Source organism: Miniopterus schreibersii (genome assembly GCF_964146895.1).
Source record: "Miniopterus schreibersii genome assembly, chromosome: 5".
Lineage (NCBI taxonomy): Eukaryota > Metazoa > Chordata > Mammalia > Chiroptera > Miniopteridae > Miniopterus > Miniopterus schreibersii.
Window position 1 is genome coordinate 86,192,442 of NC_138106.1, and position 24,857 is coordinate 86,217,298.

The 24,857-nt window shown below is 40.6% G+C and overlaps 1 protein-coding gene across 2 annotated transcripts in view; it reads left to right on the forward strand.

The window, feature by feature from the left end:
• The window catches only part of PLSCR4 (phospholipid scramblase 4), a 40,929-nt gene extending 23,562 nt beyond the window's left edge, over positions 1 to 17,367 (forward strand). For both annotated transcript variants that reach the window (XM_081139043.1, XM_081139042.1), the window contains 6 exons: positions 5,643 to 5,878; positions 8,837 to 8,879; positions 9,928 to 10,154; positions 12,664 to 12,825; positions 14,142 to 14,300; positions 15,144 to 17,367. In XM_081139043.1, coding sequence (XP_080995169.1) covers positions 5,643 to 5,878; positions 8,837 to 8,879; positions 9,928 to 10,154; positions 12,664 to 12,825; positions 14,142 to 14,300; positions 15,144 to 15,188 — 872 coding nt within the window. In that variant the 3' untranslated portion in view covers positions 15,189 to 17,367. The remainder of the gene's footprint in view (positions 1 to 5,642; positions 5,879 to 8,836; positions 8,880 to 9,927; positions 10,155 to 12,663; positions 12,826 to 14,141; positions 14,301 to 15,143) is intronic.
• The last annotated feature ends 7,490 nt before the right edge of the window (positions 17,368 to 24,857 follow it).

Below are 24,857 nucleotides of genomic sequence, written 5' to 3' on the forward strand. Positions count from 1 at the left end.
GGCCTCTGCAGTCAAAATGCTTGAGTTTTAATTCTGACTCTGCCATGTATTAGCTATTAACAAGTTACTTAACCTCCTTATACCTCAGTTTTCCTTCTCTGTGAATTAAGGATAATAATGGTACCTCCCACATACTGTTAGGGTTTGGCCAGCACGGGCTGTGAAAGAACTCACACTGAGAGAAGAGATAGATGCAAAAAGAGAGTTTATTATACTTTCCCTGGGCCGAGGGTGAAAGGGCTAGGTGCTGTTTGGTGGCACAAGGCACCTAGGATAGGGTGGATTGTTCTTTTTTTTTTTATTTATCTCTATGGTGGTTCTTTTATTAGTGCACGAGGGAGTAAACACAGCTGGGACAAATTGAAAAAAGTAGGGAAGAGGACTTGGGGGATTGCCTTGGAGTTTTCCAGATTCCGGAGGTTGTTTTGAGAAGTTGCAGTTTGTTTGCTTTCCAGGAGATAGTCCGGCAGATGTCCTAGGGAGGTCATGTTACCATCATTTTCACATGGTTGTAAAACACTCAGAGTAAAAGTTACAAAGAGTTCAAAAGGGAGAGGCTTGGGCTTGAAATGGAGGGGGAATGGTACTTTCCACTAACTAGAAACTCTGATTTGGATTTCTCGAGCTGTTAAAAAACCACAGGGAGGAAGGGATGGTAGGGGAATCTCTCTCCCTTCCTCTCTCTCTAAAATCAATAAATATATCCTTCGGTAAGGATTAAAAAAAGTGTTACTAAACATAAAGGGCATTTTATAATAGTGAAAATGTCACTCCATCAAGAGTGTGTAACAATTAAATACACTTAAAACAGAGCTCCAAAAAACATGAGGCAAAACCTGAAAGAACTAGAGGGCAGAATAGACAATTCAATAAATAATAACTGGGGACTATAATTCCTCACTTACAATAATGGGTAGAATAACTAAGCAGATGATCAGAAAGGAAGTAAAAGCCATGAACAGCACTATAAAACAAACATGGATGTATACAGCACTCTACCAAACAACAGCAGATATATATTTTTCTCAAGTGCACATAGGACATTCTCCAGGCTACACCTCCTGGTTAGGCCATGAAACAAGCTTCAATAAATTTAAAACAACCGAAATCATTGAAAGTATATTCTACCACAATTAAGTAAAATTAGAAATCAATAGCAATAGAGGGAAATTACAAATATGAGGAAATTAAACAGCACACGCCTAAGTAATCAAAGGGGCAAAAGAATCACAAGAAAAATTAGAAAACACTTTGAGATGAAAAAACAAACACAGTATACCAAAGCTTATGTTGTGCAGCTAACACAGTACCTAGAGGAAAATTTATAGCTATAAACGTCTACATTAAAATATAAGAAATCTCAAATAAGTAATCCAACTTTTCACCTTAGAAATAAACCAAACCCAAGACAAACAGGAGGAAACCTTAAAGATTAGATTGAAAGTAAATGAAATAGAGAAAAGAAAAGCAATAAAGTCAACAGAATTAAAAATTGGTTCTTTGAAGAGAGCAACAACATTGAAAAAACTTAGGCCAAACTGACCAAGAAAATAATACACAAATTATTAAAATCAGGAATGAAAATGGGAACATTGCTAACAACTTTACAGAAATTAAAGACTACTGTAAGGGAATACTGTGAACAACTGTATGCCAACAAATTAGAAAACCTGGATGAAATAGACAAATTTCTGGAAAGACACAAACAACTCAAACAGACTCAAGAGGAAATGGAAAACCCAAATAGATATATATAACAAGTAAAGAGACTGAATTAGTAATTTGAAATTTCTGACTAAGTAAAGCCAAGGTCAGATGGCCTCCTTAGGGAATTCTACCAAATGCTCAATGAACATTTTAATACCAATCCTTTGCAAACTCTTTAAAAAAAAAAAAAAAAGAATAGTGAATACTTTCCCACTTATTCTCTGAGGCGAGTATTATCCTATTAGCAAAATCAGACAAAGACATCACAAGAAATGAAAACTACAGACTAATTTCCCTTTTAAATATAGATGTAAAAATGCTCAATAAAATACTGGCAAACCAAATTCAGCAATATATAACAAGGGCTTTACACCATGGTCAAGTGGGATTTATCCCAAGAGTGAAAGGTTGGTCTGTCATCTGAAATTTAATTGATACAAGTGAAATAAGGCAGACATAAAAGGACAAGAACTCTATGATTTCATTCATATGTGGGATCTAAAACAAAAAACAAATGAACAAACGAAATAAACTCATAGACACAGACAAAATTTTGGTGGTTATAAGGAGGGAAGTGGGTGGGGGAAGATGAAGAGGGTAACGGGTCACATATGGTGAAAGCAAGGAGACTAGTCTTTGGGCTATGAACTGACAATGGAAGATACAGGTGATGTACTATAAAGTCGTACACCTAAAACTTACAAAACGTTACCGACTTTTGTTACCCCAATAAATTTAATTAAAAAAATTAGTTGATGTATATACTATATTAATAGAGTATAGGACAAAAACCACATTATTACATCAGTGAATACAGAAAAGGCATTTGACCAAATGAAACATCCTTCATAATAAAAACACTCAACAAACTAGAAATGAGAAGGAACTTCCCCAACCTGATAAAAGGCGTCTATGAAAAATCCCACAGCTGACACTATACTTAATAAAAGTAGAACGTGTTCCCCCTAAAATTGAGAACAATAGAGGATGTCTTCTCATGCCGCTTCTATTCAACATTGTATTAGAGGTTCTAGCCAGGGTAATTAAGCAAGAAAAAGAAGTAAAAGTCATCCGGATTTTGGAAATACAGAAGTGAACTATCTTTCTTTGCAGATGAGATGATCTTGTATACAGAAAATCCTAAGAAATGCACATAGCACTGATAAATGCGTTCACCAGTGTACTAAGATACAAGACAAAAATCCGTTATATCTATGCATGAGCAATGAACAAGCCAAAAGAAAGTAATAGTGCAATTCTACATATAATAACATCAAAAAGAATAAAATACATAGAATAAATGTAATAGAAGTGTAAGATTTGTACACTGAAAATACTGTTGAAATTAAAGAAGACAAATGGAAAGATAGCCCATAGTAATAAATTTGTAAAGTAAATATTTTTATTTTTTAAAATATATCTTTACTGATTTCAAAGAGAAGAAGGGAGAGGGGGAGAGAGAAACATCAGTGATGAAAGAGTCATTGATCGGCTGCCTCCTGCACGCCCCCTACTGGGGATCAAGCCTGCAACCCAGGCATGTGCCCTGACTGGGAATCGAACCTTGATCTCCTGGATCATAGGTCGATACTTATCCACTGAGCTGGGTAAAGTAAATATTTTTAATTGGCAATACTCCTCAAATTGATCTACAGTTTCAACACAATTCTTAACAATTTCCCAGTAGGTTTTTTTGAAGAAATTGGTAAGCTAATCTTCAAATACATACAGATATACAAACCACTCAGGATAGCCCAAGCAATCTTGGGGGGAAAAGACAAATTTGGAAGACTCACACTTCCCAATTTCCAGATTTACTACAAAGCTACCATAGTCAAGACCATGTGGTGCTGGCATAACAACTGTCATGTAGACCAACAGGATAGAATTGAAAGTCTAGAAACAAACCCAAACATCTGTGACCAACTGATTTCAACAAAGGTGCCAAAACAATTCCTTGGGGAAAGAATAGTCTTTTCAACAAATAGTACTGAGATAACTGAATGTCAATATAAAAAGAATGAATTTGAACCCCTGTATTATACTGCATACAAAAAAACCCCCGACAAACTAAAAATGGGTCAAAGACCTACATATAAGAATGATAACTATAAAACTTTTAGAATAAAATACAGGTATAAGTATTCATAACCTTGGACTAAGCAAGTTTCTGAGGTATGAGACCTAAAGCACAATTAACCAAAGAAAAATAGATAAATTGAATTTCAAAAAAATTAAAAACTTTTATGTGTCAAAGACTAATACTAAGAGAAAAGACCATCAACAGAATGAATAATATTGGTAAATTATCTGGCAAGAGGTTTTTATCCTAAATATGCAAACAGTACTTAAAATGCTACAACAAAAAGGCAAAAGATCCCGTTTTAAAGTGGGCTAAGTATTTGAATAGACATTTCTCCAAAGAAGATACACAGATGTCCAATAAGTCCATGAAATGATGCTCAACATCATTAGTGATCAGAAAAATGCAAATCAAAACCGCACTAAGTTACCACTTCACACTCAGTAAAATAACTAAAATGAAAGACAGTATTGGTGTTCATGTGGAGAAATTAGAACCTTCATACACTTCTGGTGGGAGCGTGAAATGATGAAGCTACTTGGAAAATAGTTTGGCAATTCCTCAAAAAGCAGAACATGGAGTTATCATTTGCCAGCTCCAGTATATATCTACACCTAAGCTGCTACACCAGTGTTCGCTGCAGTGTTTCTTAGAATAGCCAGAAAGTAGAAACAATCCAAATGTCCATCAACTGACTAATGGATACATAAAATATGATATATCCATACAGTGGAATGTTAGTTGCCCATAAAAAGTAAAGCAACAAAAAGAATTGGGGGGGAAAAAGTGCCCAGCCAGTGTGGCTCAGTTGGTCGAGTGTCATCCCACGCACCAGAAGGTTGACGGTTCAGTTCCCAGTCAGGGCACATGCCCGGATTGTGGGCTGGTCCCCAGTGTAGGAGGCAGCCGATTGGTGTTTCTCATTGATGTTTCTCTCCCTCTCCTTTCTTCTCTGAAATCAGTAAAAAACAAGTTTTTTTAAAGGAATGACCTGGAGAGGGGTTTGAAGGAAACTTTTGGGATCCTGGAAAAGTTCTGTATCTTGATTGTGGATGTAATTGCCTGACTCTGTAAGTTTGTGAAAATTTATCAACTGTACTCCAAGAAAGGGTTACGTGTATTGTATGTAAATTATTTCTTAATAAACAAAAAAAGCATTACAATAAATCCAAACTTAATTGAATATTAAAAAAGAGTAAGATAAAAAGAGTAAAAAGGAATGCTACAACATGGATGAACCTTGGAAACATTCTAAGTGAAAGAAAACAGACACAAAGCCTGCATGTTGTATGGTTTGGTTCCATTTCTGTGAAATACCTAGATTAGGCAGGTCTGTAGGGACAGTTTCCAGGAATTGTGGAAGGGGCGGGGGGCGGGGAAAGACTGCTAATGGGTATGGATGATGAAACTTCTGGAATCAGGTAGCAGTCATTACAGCACTCCTCTAAAGTTAGGTAGGCCTTACTCTCTGTGATGTGTAACAGAAGTTTACAGTGCTAATTATGTGCGAGCCTGTGGTCATCCCACTGAAGCCTAATGAAGTAGGTATATTCTTTCTTCACGAGCGGAACAATCCTCGTGCATAGCGAGTTTAACCTATTCATGGCTCAGCCTTCTTTCTACGCCTCTGAAACGGGCATAATCATCTCATAAAGTTTAAGGATTAAGTGAGTTGGCGTGTAACACCATTAGTACAGTGTTGGTACATGGCACACACTAAGAATTGGAACATCGTGTTATTTGTAAGTGAATGTCATGTGGTCCATATCATCACCACGTAAAAAGTCATGCTAACTTCCAGTGTATTGCAGTGTTAATGATATATAATACTCGCATTTGTTTTTTCACACAGGACCCCCTGGGGTAGCTGTCCCTCCACTTGCAGGCTACCCAGGAGGCTTGCCTATGGCATATTATGGTCTGCAGCAGCCCAGGGCCTTCCCCTACTGCCAGCCAATCTGTCATACCCATCCCATCCAGTACCAGCCTGGCAAATATCCAGTGTCAAGTCAGCCTGCGCCAATAACATGGATGCCAGGGACAACTCTTGTGCCCAACTGCCCTCCTGGTCTGGAATACTTAACCCAGGTACTTCACCCAAGTCCAGTTTATATTTCCTAATGAAGCATGGCTGGGGATCCAACAGGAGACAGAAGGTTGAAGTGAGTGGATAACATGGGTTAGTGATGACAGATGTCTGGTTTGTGAGATTGAGTGATGGGACTAATTTTAGGAATGTGAAAGGAGGTGACAGAGTATAGGCATGTTTCTGGTGTGATGAGTGTGGCTTTTGTAAAGGATATATGTTGATATTCATGATGCTCTGTCGAAGGCAGTTTAAAATACAGGAATATGAATATAAGAAACTCTCAAAGATGCCTGTCAGGGTGCTCTTTGCTTAGAAGTAGAGTTAACATGAAGAAAAGCAACGTAAAAAAGTAACAGAAGAGCAGACAGCGAGTGAGTCACTGAGTGCCTTAGCCTGTTGCCTTTTCTCACCAACCATAGCTTTCATCATCCACGCCTCTCACCCCCCAAAACATGCAATGCAAATAAAAATAGGGGACCTCCCAAAGATAGTCCTGCAGTCCAAGTTCCAGAGAACCCCTCCCCGTAGCACAGCAACTCTGATTTCCATCTGTGTCGACATGCTGGAGCTGCCAGGACGTCCAGGTCAGAAATGGCGGTATGCCAGGGTGGTGGACCAAACGGTATGTTTCAAAACCCACGCCAGAAACTGAAAAAGATTGCGTAAGGAAAAGAAGATAAAGCTGGTGTCGGAAATCCCTTAGAAACTGCTGGGTCATGTTTCGCTTTTAGAAAAAGGAAGTGTTGAAATACATGACAAGTAAGGGACTTGATAGTTCAATCCGCGTCTTCCCATGTAGTCAACCAAATACTCCTTGAAGCTGGTATGTTTTCAATTTTGTATAAAGATAGGGACCCTGACAGTCCTCTGCATTGAAGCCACTGGTGCAGTGTCACGGTGTGGGTGCCTGGAAGTCGGTACAGCTGCATGAGGAAAATTGGGATTTTACATGAGCCAAAGTTTTTATTAAATTGTTTTGTCAAAATGACAAAATACAAAGCCAGCCATTCAGGTAAAGTGCTAGAATAGACCCCTGTATTGCTTTAGAAGCTTATGAAATGTTTACAAGTTAATCAAGTTTAGGAGGCCTTTTTTGTACTCGATAAATAACTGAAATTGTCCTTGGAAATCCAAGATCTGGAGTCATTTCTCTTTTGAAAATGTATAGCTTAAATATTGTTTATTTTAATATAAAAAAAACAGTTTCTCAGTTTCTTCTATTATTCTGACTAATGTTGCATGAACATTTCATGGATTCTCTTTTCCGTTTCTTGACTGTTTTGAGTTGGGGGAGAAAAAAAATGAAAAAGAAACGAAACATGTTTGGAGCCAGGCAAACCTGGTGTTTAATTCTAGCCCTGCTGCCCCTTTACGGTACAGCCTTGAATAAGGCTTGTAATGTACCTAACATTTTTGGCACACAGGGCCCACCCACAGAGGAAAGCTGTGTGGATTTATACTTAAAACCCCTTGTATGTGAGCAGAAGTCGTGGAGCCCAGCCCGTCACCTTCATCATTTTCTTTAGCCTGGCCTTTTTGCCGTCTCCTGTGCGATCACACGGATCTTTATCAGGACTCTCAAGGTTGTAGCATCCGAAGTAGCAGAGTTCAATCATTTATAGAGTATTGGTTTGGCCAGTGCCTCCACCAGTTTGTTAGAAATCTGCTTCTTAACAGCCATAGTATCTCATTGGGCAGACTTCTCAGAACCACGCTAATGGGCGTCATGTCCTTAGAAAATTTTGTTCAGCAGTAGATGCTTTTACATGCAGTGAATATTTTTACTTCTTAAGCCTAGATTTTAACATTCTAGATTTTTTAAGGGGTTGTAACCCACCTTAGTGGCCACTTTGGATACTTTTTACATGTTTAGACTTCTCACCTGGTTGTGTTTTCATACAAGAAAAGTTTTGATTGGAGGAAGGATTATGTGCTCTCTCTACCCTCCGATACTCAGTCACACCACAAAACATTCACATAAGTTGTAATTTTAAATTTTCTTTATTATCACATTTGTGCATTTTTCATTAGTTAATGTATTCAACAATATTGGGTGAAATATGGCATTTCAGGCATGGGCTCAGGGATTAGGAATGATCTAATCTATATCATCTAAAATTGTGTAGAAATGATCAGTGTGTCTGCAAGGAGGGTTTTCTCTTCTGCTAGCATGTTCCCGAGGATAACATAATGGACCCATTAAACCGTCTCCCGTTAGAGTGATTCCTAAGTAAAGTGAGAAGTGTACTTAATGATATTCCCAGTCTCCCTTTTGAAGGGATCCCACCTCTGAAGTTTCTTCCCCTTTGTCCTCATCATGTTCACATGCTTCCTGCCCTCTCAGACCCTCCCGTTATTTAAGTGTGTACCTAGGGGACGTCTTGGTGTTTAGTAGCTCCAGTGAGCGGAAGTCAGTATGTTAATCTCTCAGAAGTACCTGGCAAATGATAGAAGATCGGACAGTCCTGTGTGGAGTGGAATCCACCCTGGCTGATTCGCTCTCCCTAAGCCACTGAGAAAATTGCTTTAACTCTGGCTGGTCCATGCTAAAACGACCTGTCCGTGCCTGCCTGGGCATCTCCGGTGTGTGAGTGACACGTCAGAGACCAGTGCGTAGAAACTGAGCTAGGGACACCCTGTGTCAACCCAGCTGCTTCCAGGTGCCGTTACTGTGGTGGGAGGTGATTTTCTGATATTTTAGACAAATGTTTTAATCTTTTACAGTGGAACAGGAGGAAAGTGTTTTCCTATCTCAACAGCTCTACTAATAACCATCTAATCAGGTGCAGATAGGCTAATTCCACTTGATCAAAATTTGTTGTATTTCACTCAATTTCAAAAATATGTTTTGGTAGTAAGAGATGAATTTTGATACCTATCTCATCAGTTTCTTTTCTAATGCTGATTTGATTTAATTCTGTTATTTCTATCCTAATTGCTTTGTTCTCTCCCAACAGCTGGACAACATACATGTTCTTCAGCATTTTGAACCTCTGGAAAGTATGTATAATTCAGTAGTGTTCAGTAGTATTTGAACCAGGTGGCAATTCGCATTATCCAGTACCTGGTTCCTCATTTATGTTGATCACTTTCTAGTGATTCAAGGAGAAAAGGAGTTCCTCTTTTCAGGAAAGTAATGAAAGGAAAGATTTTGTATAACTCTCTATTCATACATCACACGTAAGCTCTGAGACTGGACAGAGATTCACATTTCACCTGGCCAGCTGCCCTGGCCAGCGCCCGTCCCCGCCCCTCCATGTCACCGTCTCGTTAGTCAGCCCGGGCACCGCAGTCAGCGGTCTGCTGGGCTCCAGCCCGGTGCCCCCTTTGGGAAGTAAGAAGAAATCAGTGGTGGTGCCTGTGTGCTCTCAGGCCATTCTCACAAGGTCACTGACCCTCCCTGGACCAGCTCTGCACATCCCTTTGACCACCACATGGGCCTTTGACTTTCATGGTTCATTTTCTTATTTGCAGCTAGTATTGACCCTGATCATCTCAGCATATTCCATGAGCTAATTAGTTTATGGTCTGTTATATATAATTTCATATATATGGTTGTATAGTCGTTTTCTGAATTCAGGTACTCTAGGAATACTGTTTCAATCTTTGCTTTTATGTGGAAAAGTTTTAAAAATCATTTTACCCTGAACTTCATAATAGAAATGTTTAAAACTTTAAAAATTACTTACAAATTATTTTAATATTCTAATCCATTATATATATTTTACCTGAAATTTTATAAAAGCTATTTTGCTTTAAGCCCCTATTTTTATTTTTTTACTGAAGTGTAGTTGACATACAATATTATATTAGTTTCAACTGTACAACATAGTGATTCGACATTTATATTTCTAATGATGTGATCACCAGAATAAGTCCTCCTGTCACCATACAGAGTCATTACACTATGATTGACTGTTCCCTGTGCCGTATGTTACGTCCCCGTGACTTTTTTTGCTTTTAGTAATTGGAGGTTTATATCTCTTATTCCCCTTTTTGAGGCCCCTTTACTTCTAACTTAAGATGGTTTTCCTGTTTTACGTTTTAGTGATAACACGTTTTGAATGTAATAATAAATATGATATTAAAAACAGCCTGGACCAGATGGTTTACACGGTGACTGAAGACACCGGCGACTTCATCAGGAACGCGTACCGGACGCTGCGGCCCTTTGTGCTCCGGGTCGCTGACTGTGCGGGCCGAGAGATCATGACGCTGCACAGGCCCTTCAGATGCACCTGCTGTTGCCTCTGCTGCCCCTCCACCCGGCAGGAGGTCAGAGAGGAAGCCTGGCCCCGTTCCTCCCGGCCGCGCCCTTCGCACAGGCTGTGCGCCTTCCCGGCCGCACGGGACGGGTGTTCCCCGGCTGCGCCCCTCAGCGTGCAGCAGGACAGTGGGGAGGGAGGAGGCCACGTGGCCTCGCCTGAGGAAGGAAAGTCAAAAAGGCCTTTTGCTTGTGGTTTATGCTCTTCAGTGCTAATGGCTGGATCAAGCAAAATTATTTATTCAGTGACCACAGTTCTATGAGTTGTGTCCACTGTATTAGAAGTTTACCTGTCACCTAGAACAGGAGTCACACACATTTATTTAAATGTCCCCATATAAGCCCGGCTGGCGTGGCTCAGTGGTTGAGTGTCCGCCCATGAACCAGGAGGTCACGGCTCGATTGCCGGTCAGGGCACATGCCCAGGTTGCCGGCTCGATCCCCAGCAGGGGGCGTGCAGGGGGCAGCCGATCAGTGACTCTCATTGATGTTTCTCTCTCCCTCTCCCTTCCTCTCTCTGAAATCAGTAAAAAGATATAAAAAAATAAATGTCCCCAGATAAGGTATGTGGAATGTAACCATATACTTTTAGAAATGGAAGGGACTTTAAATACTTTTACTCTTCCTACCACAACCTACACCTGCTGATGTGCCTGCTGATGGCGTTATACGTGGTAGACGGCCGTGGTCGAACCGGAAAAGAGACGTTCTGGGTTGGTTTGGTGACTGTTTACAACCTGTTTCGTCCTAGGAAAGTTGTTTGCTACAGGGAAAAGTAAAGCAGTTTTAGAGAGGTCCAAGAGGACTTGAACTTCAGGTATGCCACCTGCTTAAATTTGGATAATTTAACTTTGATCCTCAGTGTTGTGCACTGGGCAGAAAAATAGCCCCTCAATTACTAGGATATTTAAATGATAAGTCCAGCATTTACTCTAGTAATTTCTGTACAGCCCTTCTGCTCCTTGATTTATTTCCTGTAAAATGGAGATGCTAATAATACCTATCTCATGGGGTGACTGTTGTGAGGATTAAGTAATAAATGAGAGTCAACTTCTTAGCACAGTGCCTGGCAAGCACAGTGCTTGCTGGATGTTAGCTAGTGCTGTCAGATACCTTTTTCTTTATCATTCCCGTGTGTGTGTGTGTGTGTGTGTGTGTGTGTGTGTGTGAGTTCCATTCAGTTTTATCAGCTATGTAGATTCCTGTATCCACCACCACAATTCAAATACCAAACAGCTTTATTACTCCAAAAAACTCTTCTAGAACCACACCTCCCTCCCTTCTCTTCATTCCTAACCCCTAGCAACCGCTAATCTGTTCTCTGTCTCTAGAACTGTCATTTCAAGAATGTCGTAGAAACAGATTCATACAAATTGTGACATGTATCAACAGTTCATTCCTTTTTATAACTGAATGATATGGATTCTTTTAAAACTTATTTGTATACAGTTTTGATTTTTTTATCTCAAACCTAAACTTACATGAAATCTCAGTCCTAGGAAGCTATAATATTTATGTTTGTATATGTGTGTGATTGTATATATATAAACTAATATCTTTTTAAAAAAATAGGTCTTTATTGATTTTGGAGAGAGGAAGAAAGAGGGGGAGAGAGAGAGATAGAAACATCAATGATGAGAGTCATTGATCAGCCGCCTCCTGCACGTCCCCTGCTGGGGATCGAACCCGCAACCCGGGCATGTGCCCTGACCAGGACTCAAACCGCGGTCTCTGGGATGATAGGTCGATGCTCAACCACTGAGCCACGCCAGCTGAGTGAACAATAATATCGATTTCACAATTCATGAAGTGTGTAGTCTTGCCCTATGATGAGATGCAGGGGACACAAAATTCTTAGGAAATTATATATAACACCAGGAACATCGTCAGTAGAATTTTTATTTTGGTCTTTTACCAAATAATTTAATGACTCTTGTTATTATTAAATATGAAGATCTTGGTTCTTCCCAAAGGAGCATTGTAAAGATAATTAGCTGTAAGAGAGTATTGGACATTTTAAAACTTTTAAAAATGGCTTTATATACCTATAACACATTCTGTTGTTTTCCCAGCACAGTGTCCAGAATACTTCTTTTCTGTTTTGTTTTCTATTACAATTGTCACGTCTGAGATTTAAACCGAGGACGTTAGCTTGTCACTGTTTTTGTGGATTGTGCCAGAAGATGTAGGACACCCGCATGCACAGCCGCCTTCGTGGCGGCGCAGAAGGCCGCAGGAGCCTGGGCCTGTTCATGCAGGTCCCCTTGGCCCCCAGCTCCACGGGCCGACTCGGGGAGCCCAGAGAGGCTGCGTATGCCACGAGGACACGGAGCTTGGGGAACTTCGTCCCGAAGGGAAGCGTGGCCTCCTCTCTCCCGGCTGCTCGCTGAAATCCGAGCCTGAGAAGTAGCGCGGGTAGACCGGGACCGTCCCGGGAGCAGCCCGTCCTCGGCTGGCCGGAGCACACCTGGGCTGTGCACCTGTGTGTGTGTAACGTCCCCCGTCATGCTTCGTCCGCAGCTGGAGGTGCAGTGTCCCCCCGGCGTGACCATCGGCTTCGTCCGCGACCACTGGAACCTGTGCCGCGCCGTCTACAGCATCCAGGACGCGAGGAGGGAGGCCGCGCTGCGGGTGCGGGGGCCCTGCTCCACCTACGGCTGCGGCTCGGACTCCGTGTTCCAGGTGCGCAGCTCCGAGGACCGCTTCCCTCCTCCCTGCCTCCAGCAGGCTTCACAGTGACTGGGGTTTAGATCATTCTCTTGAGAACCAGTAAATTGGTGTGAGCGGTTGACCGGTTGATGCTATATGATTTTTAGATTATGGCTAGTGGGTCGCTTAATGTTTTCCAAAATGTGAGCTTTTTTTTTTAGTTTTTTTTTTATGATTTTAGTGTTTGGTAAAGATAAGAGAAACCATTAAAACATTAATCCTGAGAGTAAGTAGTCTTGGTTGTATTTAGTTAATTGCTTTTTACCAAAGATTTCCAGGATCAGAAAATACACCCTGAGTAAGGGAAGTGCCCACCTTACCACAGAACGTGTGGCACCCCTGAGCTGAGCACATTGCTCTTTTGCAGGATAGAAGTCTGTGTCCTCAGGACATAGGGCAATGCTGATAACATGAATCAAACTCATAGTTATAACATTTTCTCAGGCAAAAGAAAAATCCTTTTGTTCTGCCTTTATCTCAGTGAATAAAAATGCTTGCTTATAATCCTCTGAATCTGACAAAGGAGATTCCTAGAAATACTCCCTGAGCTTCTTAGAGCCTTTCCCGAGCACCTTGCAATTCAGCAGACTCGTCTAAAGTGCTCTTCCCAGCGTTGCCTGTGACGCCCAGTAAACTTCCTTAGTTCTCAGTTTCTGTCACCATGTCGGTAAGCATTGCTCATTTTTTGAAAGACCATATATAGAAAGAGAAAATATAGATAAGCCAGATTTTAGGGGCAGGATGCGTGGGACCATTCTGATCACCTAGAGTCAGTATCTGAGTGGTTTCCCTCTAGCAAGTGCCAGGGTTCCCCTTTCTGAAGCAGAAGTCCTTTGGGATCCTGGCATAATTTAAGGAGACAGGGTCGATTTGTTTGGCACACAGAAGCTTCGGCGATTATATGGAGTTTGTGATGGGCATGGAACCATGCATCACTGCTTATGTGTTTCCCTAGGCTGGAAGAAATTCCCTTCTAGCCCCCAATTCCCACCCTTTGCTATGTGGAGAAGACCCTCAAAAAAACAGCCTCCCTAATAACTCCCTTGAGGACGAAGCCAGAGCACTGGCTGAGAAGTGTAAGATACACAGCATTCCAGCTCAGTTATCAACCGGTTACAAGGCACTGAATCCTCTTGGCCATAATTTCCTATTTGAAATTGTTATTTATTAACATTTTATTCATCTCCTGCACTGTATTTAAGCTCAGTGAAGCTGCTTCTGCGTAGAAGAATAAAACATGTCTTACAATATTTTCCCGTTTTCATAAAGGCAGCCTCTTATCCTCCTAGGTGACGTCCCTGGACGGTGCCTCCAGCGTCGGCAGCATCATTAGGAAGTGGAACGGTTTGATGTCAGCCATGGGCCAGGCTGACCACTTCGACATTCGCTTCCCCTTGGACCTGGATGTGAAGATGAAAGCTATGATTTTTGGAGCTTGCTTCCTCATTGTAAGCCTTTTGCTTTTGCGTTATCTTGAGAGAATTATTATTTCTGATGAGAAGCAGTGTAGTAGAAAGGCAATAGCTTTGAAACTAGACCAGTTTCTGTCTCTACCACTTACTGGTTACATGTTTTGTAAAGTGTTTAGCACTTGCAAGCCTCAGTCTCCTCATGTGTAAAATGGAGATAAAATACTGATATTTTCAGGGTTATAAATGCTAGCTACCATATGAATAAAGGGGCAGGAGAGTGCTTGAAAGATATTAGGCATCCAATGGGGTCGTTATTGCATGTTATGGATTATTTTTACTACTTAAAAAATCCTGTCCTGTGACTTTTTAATGAAATAAAATAACTCTAAAACGGATATCCCTCTCCTCCACCTTCCTGCCTCTCCAGTGAGCTTCTTGGCGCTATACCATCCTTAGATCTAGCAGGTGCAATCCACTTGCTGTATTTCTGACTAGTGGTTAATAGTCGTAAGTAAAGCATAGAAATAAAATTGATAATATTTACCCTAAAGAGCTCACTAACATATTGCAGTTGGTATATTTGACATATTTAATATTGATTATCAAGTTTTTTTCCCTTTAACAATAAAAATTTAGCTAATTAGTATCCCAAATGGAAAACATATTGGCTACCAACAATTTTAAGTATGTAATTGCTGCTTTTTATATTCGGTCCTCTTTATAAAGATTTATTAGATTTATTTCTTAACTGGCTTGGGAAGATTGCCAGATAAATTATAAAGGATGATATTTTATGCATTACATCAAATTATTTATATATATATACATATATATATATATATGTATATATATATAATTTTCTCTCTCTCTCTTTTTCAGGACTTCATGTATTTTGAAAGATCTCCACACCAAAATAGAAGATAGACACAGCAAATCAGCACTTACGGTTTTTAAAAAAATGTAGAAAAGCTGGGTTGGAGTTAGAGTCAACCCTCAATTATTTGCAGATGTATTTATCTGCTTTTGCAGACTGCTTTTATTTGGTGTTAGCCTTGACAGGTAGCCTGAGAGTGTAAGAACACAATCTGATGTGTGTTTCAATTGAGTATCTGTCTCATCTGTGTGTTAGACGAATTCATCCTGAAAAAGCTATGACTCATTAACCAAGTAAATGTATATATGAGGAGCTTGAAAACACTTTAATATGAGATGGGGGAAGTGAACCCCAGAGCCCTCACATTAATAGGTAATACTGTTCATCAGCATGTCCTCTCACCAAAGACAACTTTGATCCGAGGTGGAAAGGATGACACTCTTCATCTTTAAAAAGAAAAAGAAAGGCAGACAGAAATATTTTATCTTACTGTACAAGGAACACTTTACTTGTGCACATGTATCAAAGCCTCATTTTGCAAAATTTACAGATGTTTCAATGGAAAATTTGATTTTATTATAAAAATTTTTGTCGTAAGGTTTATGTTTTCCATGCCCGTTCCCTCGTTTGCATGGACAGTCAGCAGCTGTCATACATATGAAGACCAGGTCGGACACTCGGGAAAGAACGGGACCAGGGCCACAGCCACTCTCGAGCTCTTAGCAACTTAGAGGCATCAGTGCCCTTATAAAAGCTTGCGTTTAATACATCTAACCACTCTTGGTCACAGATGCCTTATATATAAAATATTTTTGTCCAAATTTCTAAGATTGCTTATTGAACCTTTGTGTCTCCTTTGATGTAACACAGAAGATACAAGTTTTTTTCTTTTTAGAAGATCCCTATAAAAAGGGGGAGGCATCTATAATACTTTCAACAATAAAGATAAATTAAAAAAAAAAAAAAAAAAGATCCCTGATAATCACTGTGCTGTTTTATTGGCAGGAGTTGGAGTTTTGTTTTCAAATTTTAAAATGTGACAGTCTGTGTAGCACTTTGTAAAAGCAAGAACTATGAATTCTGACTCTGCTTACTATTTTGTTTTGCTGCTTTTTAAATAATAGATAAATCTGTATCTATGCAAAGATAAGAAAATAGTAAGCATTCTACAGATTACATAGGATCAGTACAGATTATATAAGATCAACATAAGGTATAGATTGTACTTGTTTGTATTAACTAACAGCACCGTGTGTCAGTGACTACACTCTGATAAACCCACTTGCTTCTAGTGCACTCTAGCTTCCTGCCTGGACCTGGACTGTGTGTTTTTTAACACAGTCAGTGCATAGAGTGGAATGTGTTCTTCTCCTTATTAAACAGCCAGCTGAGTGTCCTTAGATTTGGTGGTTCTGAGACAAGGGCTTTCACCCACAGTTCTTGTTGAAGTGAAAGAAGGCTGCCTCACTTTTTAATTATATTCATCTTTTCATGGCAAAAATTGTCAACTCAGTTTCTTGTAACTTTCATTTTTATGCATGACTACTAGCTTTTTAAAAAAATGTAAAAGCTGCTGCTTTCTAAAATACTAATTACCTTGTATTTGAAATGCAGTTCTCTTAGATATATATACTATTCTTTGTAATAAGGCCTAACATTTTCTATAGAAAATCAGAATATTCAGTATATTCAGAAAATTTATCTACATTTTTACTTGCCTACATCGAGACCTGCTGCATGCCCTGGCCAGGTGGCCCAGTTGGTTGGAGCGCTGTCCTGTACACCGAAAGGTGGTGGGTCCAATTCCCGGTCGGGGCACATACCTTCATTGTGGGTTGCAGGTGGCCACTGATCGGTGTTTCTTTCTCACATCGTTTCTCTCTCTCTTCCTCTTTCTCCCCCCTTTCTCTCCCTTAAAAAAAATCAATAAAATAATTTTTTAAAAATGACCTGCTGCATAATACTAAAAAAAAAAAAATTATTTTTAGCATATGACATTTAAAATTTTTGTTTAAAGTTTTTGTGGTATTAAAATGTCTTTTATAGTTATAATTCCTCTTTCTTTAACACGATACCATGCATCTTATATTTTTATACTACAGTTCATATTTTCTATATTTCTTAATGCTATTTCATTGTGCTAAATAGGTCAGATTCATTTTTAAAAGTATTCTCTAAAATGTTCATTTTCTTGCTTCATATTGTTTTTGGATTTTAAATAAAGTATGGCTTATAATAAAATACTGTTTTATTTTTTGACTTGTGATTGAGCCTTTGCTATACACTGAATGTTTGTATTCCCTCCAAAATTTATGAATTACCCAGTGTGATGGAATTTGGAGGTAGGCCCTTTGGGGGAGGGATAGGTCATGTGGGTGGAGCCCTCGTGAATTCGATTAGTGCCCTTAGAATCTGCCAGCATCTTGATCTTGGACTTACCAGCCTCCAGAACTGTGAGAAATAACAGTTTGTTGTTGAAGCCATCAGTCTATGGTATTTTTGTTACAGCAGCCCAAGTGGGTTAAGATAGGAATCAGTACTGAGAAGAGAGGTGCTGCTGTAACAAATACCTAAAAATGTGAAAATGGGTTACAGGAGGAGACTGGAGGAGCCCTGAGGTGCATTCTAGAAAAAGCCTAGATCACCGTGATCAGAATTTCAAAGATGATTCTGGTGAGAGCTAAGAGAGGAGAGCTGTAGCTAAAGCCTCAATCTTAGAGAACACCGCGGTGATCCTGAACAGAATGTGGCTAGAAATATGGGTGGTGAAGGCCATTTGATGAGGTAGGTGGAAATGAGAAACAGATTGTTGGAAACTGGAGGAGGGACAATCCTTGTTATAAAGCAGCAAAGAACCTGGCTGAACTGTGTGTGTATTATTTTGTGGAAGGTAGAACTTGCAAGCAATGAAACTGGGTATTTAGCTGAAGCAAGTTCTAAACGGTGAAGGGGCCGCTTGGCTCCCCCTGACTGAATGTAGTAAAACGCGAGCGGAGAGAAATGACTGAAAGACAGGAGTTGTTAAACAAAAAGAAGCAGGATTTAAAGATTTAGAAAATTCTTGGCCTATTTATTGTAAATCATGACAACACCGAGGGTGTGGCCAAGAAGATTAATGTGGATCTGCATTCTCGGGAAGCCGGGCTGTTCTCCAAGACAATGGAAGAATGCCCCAAGGCGGTTTAGTGATCAACAGAGCTGCCGCCCTCAATAGTCCCCAGTTCAAAGGCCTGGCAGCGGGCAGTTCAAACAGGCCGCCAGCACCCAGGGGCCCCCTGCATGCTGCTGGTGCTCCTCAGGGGGCGGCTCTGCTCCCTGCACTCTGCTGCATGCCCTTCCGCACCCCAGATGCGGCTCTGCTGGGCCCCGGTGTGGCACAGGCTTCAGCGGCCACCCCTCCAGAGGGCGCGAGCAGCAAACTTGGGCTGTGTTCTTGTGGCCCGTTCTCCACTGGAGTGCAGAGTGCACGGGCCACGTGGTTATGGCTGTGTCTACCTGGATTTCAAAGGACAGGGATATGGGAGAGCCTCACGCTCAGAGCCCCAGCCCTGGAGAGCCCAGGGTCTAGGCTTAGAGTCTGTGGGGGTCGTTCTGCCCAGCCCTGTGGGTGATATGGCCGCCTAGTGGGCCTAGAAGGCAAAGATTGTTCTTCAGCCTTGAGATTTAATCTTGCTTGTCCTGTTTGGTCTTGGATTTACCTGGGACCTTTCACTCCTTTCCTATTTTTCCCTTTTGGAATGAGAATGTCTGTTCTTTGCCTGTCCCACCCTTGTATTTTGGAAACACCTCATTTGTTTGGTTTCACAGGTTCACAGCTAGAGAGCAATTTGCCTTAGGATGAGTCATACCTTGAGTCTCACCCATGTCTGATTTAGATGATATACAGGGTGTCCCCAAAGATCTAGACACACCTGTTAGCTCAATTTTAAAATTAAATGTATTTTAATAAACACCGCCTTTATAATTATGCAAAGTGTGTGTATACATTTTTTTGGGATGCCCTATATATGAGACTTTGGACAGACTTTTGAGTTGTTACTAAAACAAGTTACTGTACTTTTTGACTGTTAAAATGTGTCAACATAAGAAACATTCAAACCTTTAGAGAATTTTTACGAGTTTATTTGAGCCAAACTGCCGACAACTGCCAGGAAGCAAAACCTTGATGAATTGAGAAAATGCTCTGGAAAATGGCCCGATCTGCACCGTGTTTTATGCATTACATTTTAAGATTTTGGCCTAGGACATGACTGCCTGCCATAAACTGCTTTTTTTAAAGAAGTTTTCATTTCAGACCATCCTATGTGGTTACTTTATGTCTCTGAGTGTAAGGCCACCACGCAGGGCTCCTCTGAGCTTGTCAGGTTTAGTTTGCAGTCCCCTTTTCATCCACAGATGAAATGAGTGTCTCTCACATGTGAGAAGAGCATGAGTTTTGCCCTGAGCCGGAGTGGAATACTATAGACTGAATGTGTGTCCTACCCAAATTCATATGTTGAAATCTACCCTCAATGTGATGGGTATTTGATGGTGAGGCCGTTAGGTGGTGATTACATCATGAGATTGGAGTCCCTGTGGAAGCAATTAGGGCCCTTGTCAAAGAGAACCCAGGAAGCCCCCTCTGCCCTCTGCCATGTGAGGACACACTGAGGAGACAGCCGTCTATGAACCAGGAATCCGCCAGGGTCTGGATCTTGGACTATCAGAGCTCTTAGAAATAAATTTCCATTGTTTATAACCCCCAGTCATAAAAGCAAAAATGCACTAAGACAGTCTTTGAATATTTTTTTCAAAGGGACTTTTGAACTGTCTTTTATTATATCAGGTTCATTTAGGGTTCTTGCTTTCTTATATAAGTTTAATAAAATAAATTCATTTCTGTAGTATGGCATAGTAGTAACTAGCATTCATATATAAATGTTATTTATAAATGCCTATTTCTAACCCACTTATTTAGAACACATTTAAATTTTAATTATGATTTCAGAGCAAGTATATCATGGAGGAAAGCTGCTAGAATTTGTAATGTCAGTGAAGGATGCATTTTAAAACGATTTCTTAATGACCAGATTTCACAGAAATTATACAAAGAGCTGGTTACCAGCCTAATTTACTAGCTGAATTTTTAACAAACTAGATGTTAATTTTAAGTTCAAGTATAGAATAAGCAGTAGTTCCAGGAAATAGCATCCGACAGGTGTTGGGGCAGCTGGCTACTTTTCAGTACGCCCCACCCCGCAAGTGTTCAAGGTTTAATTTAATTTATATTGAAAGATTCAAGTTTGGGAAACCCATAAGTCTGGATTTATTAAACAAATACCACATTCAGCTTTTTGGCTCGTGATAGCTAATGTTCTAAATGGATCTTTTCCCATAACTTGGTTGACTTACGCAGAATGCATTTCCCATTTGTCCCTAGGCCTCTTAAATAGTAAATCCCAGGAAAGAGAAAAGCAGAATGCTCCATTCCAAGCACAGCCAAGGTGAGGCAGCACAGTGTGTACACTACATGATGACACTTTGCATGGTTAATAAAATCACAGAGCAGGCATTCGTTCACTCAGTATCTGCCTAATGAATAACTACATCCTATGGAGATATTTTTGAAAAATTTGTTATAGTAGCCAGTCAAAAATTTTGTTATCAGAAAATTATTCAAGTAGAATTTCTCCATTGCTAGTGGGTGTGGGGTTTGGGGGGCGTCGCTGGAATAAGAATTTCCAGAGGCCCCCATAGGAGGATGAGATGTGGTAGAAAGTTTTACTCGCATGGAATTATATCCCCTGGTTTTCAAAGTCCCATGTCCTTTAACCCAGTCCTGGAAAAGGTGCAGTGGGGGATTCAGCAGTGTTAAAAGCAAAGCCAGTGTCCAGAGTTTCTGTTCCATGGTGGAGCACAGTCCAGCAGAGCATCAGGCTAATTCCAGTCCATCAGTCCATTGTGTGAGGGGTCCACATGGTTGTGGGCCATGTGGGGGAAAGCAGGGGAGTGTGCCCCCTACAACAAGAGAGCCAGGAGCGCAAGAGAGTTCCCAAGGGAGGGAACTCCCCTTGTTCAGGAGCCTATGTATCAGCTTTCACCCCTTGCAGTGGCCACTCCATTCTAGGCAATGACCGGCTCCCAGGTGTGACTGACAGGTAATCACCTTTCCTACGTCACTTAGACCTTATTGGGCATGCCTCTATTTTTCTTTGTCTAGTCCTTCCCCCCAGGATCGGTGGAGAACAGACCTGGAGAGTGTTAAACTGTAGCTTTCTGACCCAAATGTCATGCCTAAATGATCTGGCCTTCCCTTTGCTCCTTTCCTGTTAATTAATTAATAGCTAAGTTAATTACAATAGCATCAGTTTTACCATTCTCTCCACCATTTCATCTTATCAATAATTACTTTATTGAGCATCCACTAAATTCAGGCACTGAACTATTTCTGAAGACAGAGGGAAATGCAAAGGTGAAAAATACATAACTGCTATTTTCTGGGGTTCATAGGCTAATGAATGAGACAGACTGTTAAACAAACAAAATACACATCTTTGAGGACTGCAGTGGATGTGTGTTCAATGGGATGTTGGCACATTCGGTAGAGGCCATGTGCTGTATAATATACAGCACTTCTGTCCTTAATCAGACAGCCCAGGCTGCCTGGTTGTATCACATGCCCAGGTAAACTTCCTGGCACTGCTGAAGGTGAATAAGATGCATCTTACAGTCTTGTCTGAAAGTTGGTCTATGGTAAATGCAAATGGAACATCAATTTAGCAAAATTTTATCAAGCAAAGTCTGGATAGTAAGTGTAGATAGAGCCCAGGAGTGTTGAATGAATGAAATATTCATTCAACAAATATTCATAACAAAACTTTGATATGTGTATGACACTGTGATCGATGTTTAAGAAGACAAATAAAATGGTAATCCTCTATCCCTCAAAAATAGAAATTATGAGCAGGACTGATGTCAGAGCAATGGCAGCATGAGAGATCCCCTTGGCCTTCCCCCTGAAACTTCAACAAATTACAACTACAACTCAACAAAAAATTCCCTACTCAACACAGAGGCATGCCTGAGAGACCCGCACACTGAAACATCTAAAGGTGGGCAACTGGGAATAAGTGGAGGTGAGAAGGGAGGAGAGCTCAGAAAGCCCTCAGGCACAGCCCTGCAGCAGAGAGGAACAGAGAGCTGCGGGGGACAGTCCAGCAGGGTGAGCGGAGAGAACAGTGACTGAGCCAGCAGACGCCTGACAGAGTGCGAGATTCTGCTGCATGGCTGTCCACTGTTGGGTGGGGGTGCTTCTGACAAAGAAATGGAACCAGAGAGCCCTGCCGCCCCTTGGGATCCCCAAACTGGCCTCATGGTGCCCCTGCTGTCAGGTTAAGGAACATTTTATCTGTAAACTAAGAGCTAATGGAGTGGAACCGCTGTTTCCTTCTGTGACTGATCCCCGGGTTTGGTGCTTGGGGCAGGACCCCATGGAGGTTGGGGCAGCCGTTATGGTGAAGGCGAAACAAACCCCAGCCCCACGCAGTTTGGCTGTCCTGTCCTATGGAAGCTCATGAAAGTCAAGTCCGGGAGATCACAGAAGGTAAAAAATTTTGTGATTCAGCACCATCTACTGGAAAATAGTAGAAAGACCTCTTCAGAGAACATTGCTATAGAAGGAAAATTTATGCCTAGATGAAGGAGAAGAGCAAATACCATGAACAACCACAGTAATGAGGATGATCAAAAAGAAATTGAAAAATTCCCAGAAAGCAAGCTAGAACAAATGGAAATATGTGATATAAATGACAGAGGTTTCAAGATTGCAGCTCTAAAAATACTCAACAAGATGTGAGAAAATACACACAGGCAATTCAGTGCACTCAGAAAACAAATCAATGAACAAAATGAGTACTTTACCAAAGAGATTAAAACTTTAAAAAAGAACCAATCAGAAATCCTGGAAATGAAGCATGCAATTAAGGAGATTAGGAATGAGCTACTGAGCATAGAAAACACAGCCAACCAGATGGAGGAAAGAATTAGTGATATAGAAGGTAGGAATCTAGAAATGATGCAGAGGGAAGAAGAGAGAGGCCTGAGCATAAAGAAAAATGAAAGAGCTCTATGAGAACTATCTGACTCCATAAAAAAAAAAAAAAAAAATATTAGAATAATAGGCATCCAGAAGAAGAAGAGAGGGAGAAGGGAACAGAGAGTCTATTCAAACAAATAGTGGATGAGAACTTCCCAAACCCTCCCCTCTCTCTCCTTGTCTCCCCTCTCTTCCACTCTCACTCTAAAAAAAGAAAAAAAAGAAAAAATATCCTTACTCCCCAGGTAAGGATTTAAAAAGATGACTGTTATATAGAGACAAATGAGAACGACAATATGACATATCAAAAATTTTGGGATGCAGTGAAAGCAGTACTAAGAGAGAAGTTTATATTGTTACAGGCCTATCTGAAGAAACAGGAAAAAATCTCAGGTAAACAACCTAACTTTACATCTTAATAGAAAAAGAACAAAAGCAACCCAAAGTCAGCAGAAAAAAGGAAACAATAAAAATTAGATTAATAGATTGAAATAGAGAACAAAAAGACTATACAAAAAATTAATACAACAAAGATCTGATTCTTTGAAAAGATTAATAATATCAACAAACCCCTGGCCAAATGTTTTTATCTCTCCCCCTCCCTTCCTCTCTGGAAAAAAAAAAATTAAAATTAAATGGGATTTTCCTGTCCACCCTTGATTCACGCTAATGAACTTACTCTCATCCACTAACCATAACTCAATACTCCAAACACTATTGAAGTGTTAATTACTAAATTTAAGCTTAAAAAAAAAAAAGAACATGTGGTATTCTTTGCCAACAATGGGTTTACAGATAATATAGAATCAGAGTTTCCCTCCATGTCTCAAGCAGAGGTAGAAAACTGGAAGGGGCCCTGGTACAGGCTGGCCCATATAAAACTGACTGGGTGGAGGAGCTGTGAATGTGCGCTCCCTGCAGACAGGCTGCCTCTCCAAAGAGACAAAAAGAAGGGACTGAACTTACTTATGCCCAGTTCCTTCTCTCAAACTCACTAGCTGGGTAAGTTATCCTTGCCCCTGAAGCAAATACATGAGAGGATGGAGAATGGCCAGGAGCGGTTTCCAATGCCATTGCCATTACGTGGGAACGTCAGTCCTGGCCCCTGTGGCTCAGTGGGTTGTGTGTTGTCCTGCGCACCGAAAGGTTACTGGTTCAATTCCAGGTCCAGGCACCTGGGTTGTGGGCTCAATTCTTGGTAGGGGGCAGCCTGTCAATGCTTTGCTCTCACATTGATGTTTCTCTCTCTCATTCCCTCTCCCTTTTCCTCTCTAAAAATCAATAAAAAAATCTTTTAAACAAAGGATAACTGACATATATCATTTGCCTCTCATTGATTCTTCCTCCCTGTATTCTTGTCATGGGAAAAACAGATCTAGCTTTTAACAGGGAACAGTGAATACCTCTGAAAAGTAGAATTAGGGAAGTTCTTCTTTATTTTTTTAAAATTTTTATTTTATTGAATTTTAGAGAGAGAGCGGATTGGGAGATAGAGAGAAACATAGATTTATTGTTCCATTATTTATGTGTTCATTGGGTGTTTCTTGTATATGCCTTGACGGGAAATTGAACACTTAAACTTGGTGTATCAGGAGAATGCTCTAAAAAACTGAGCTACCTAGTCAGGGCCCCAGTTCATCTTTAT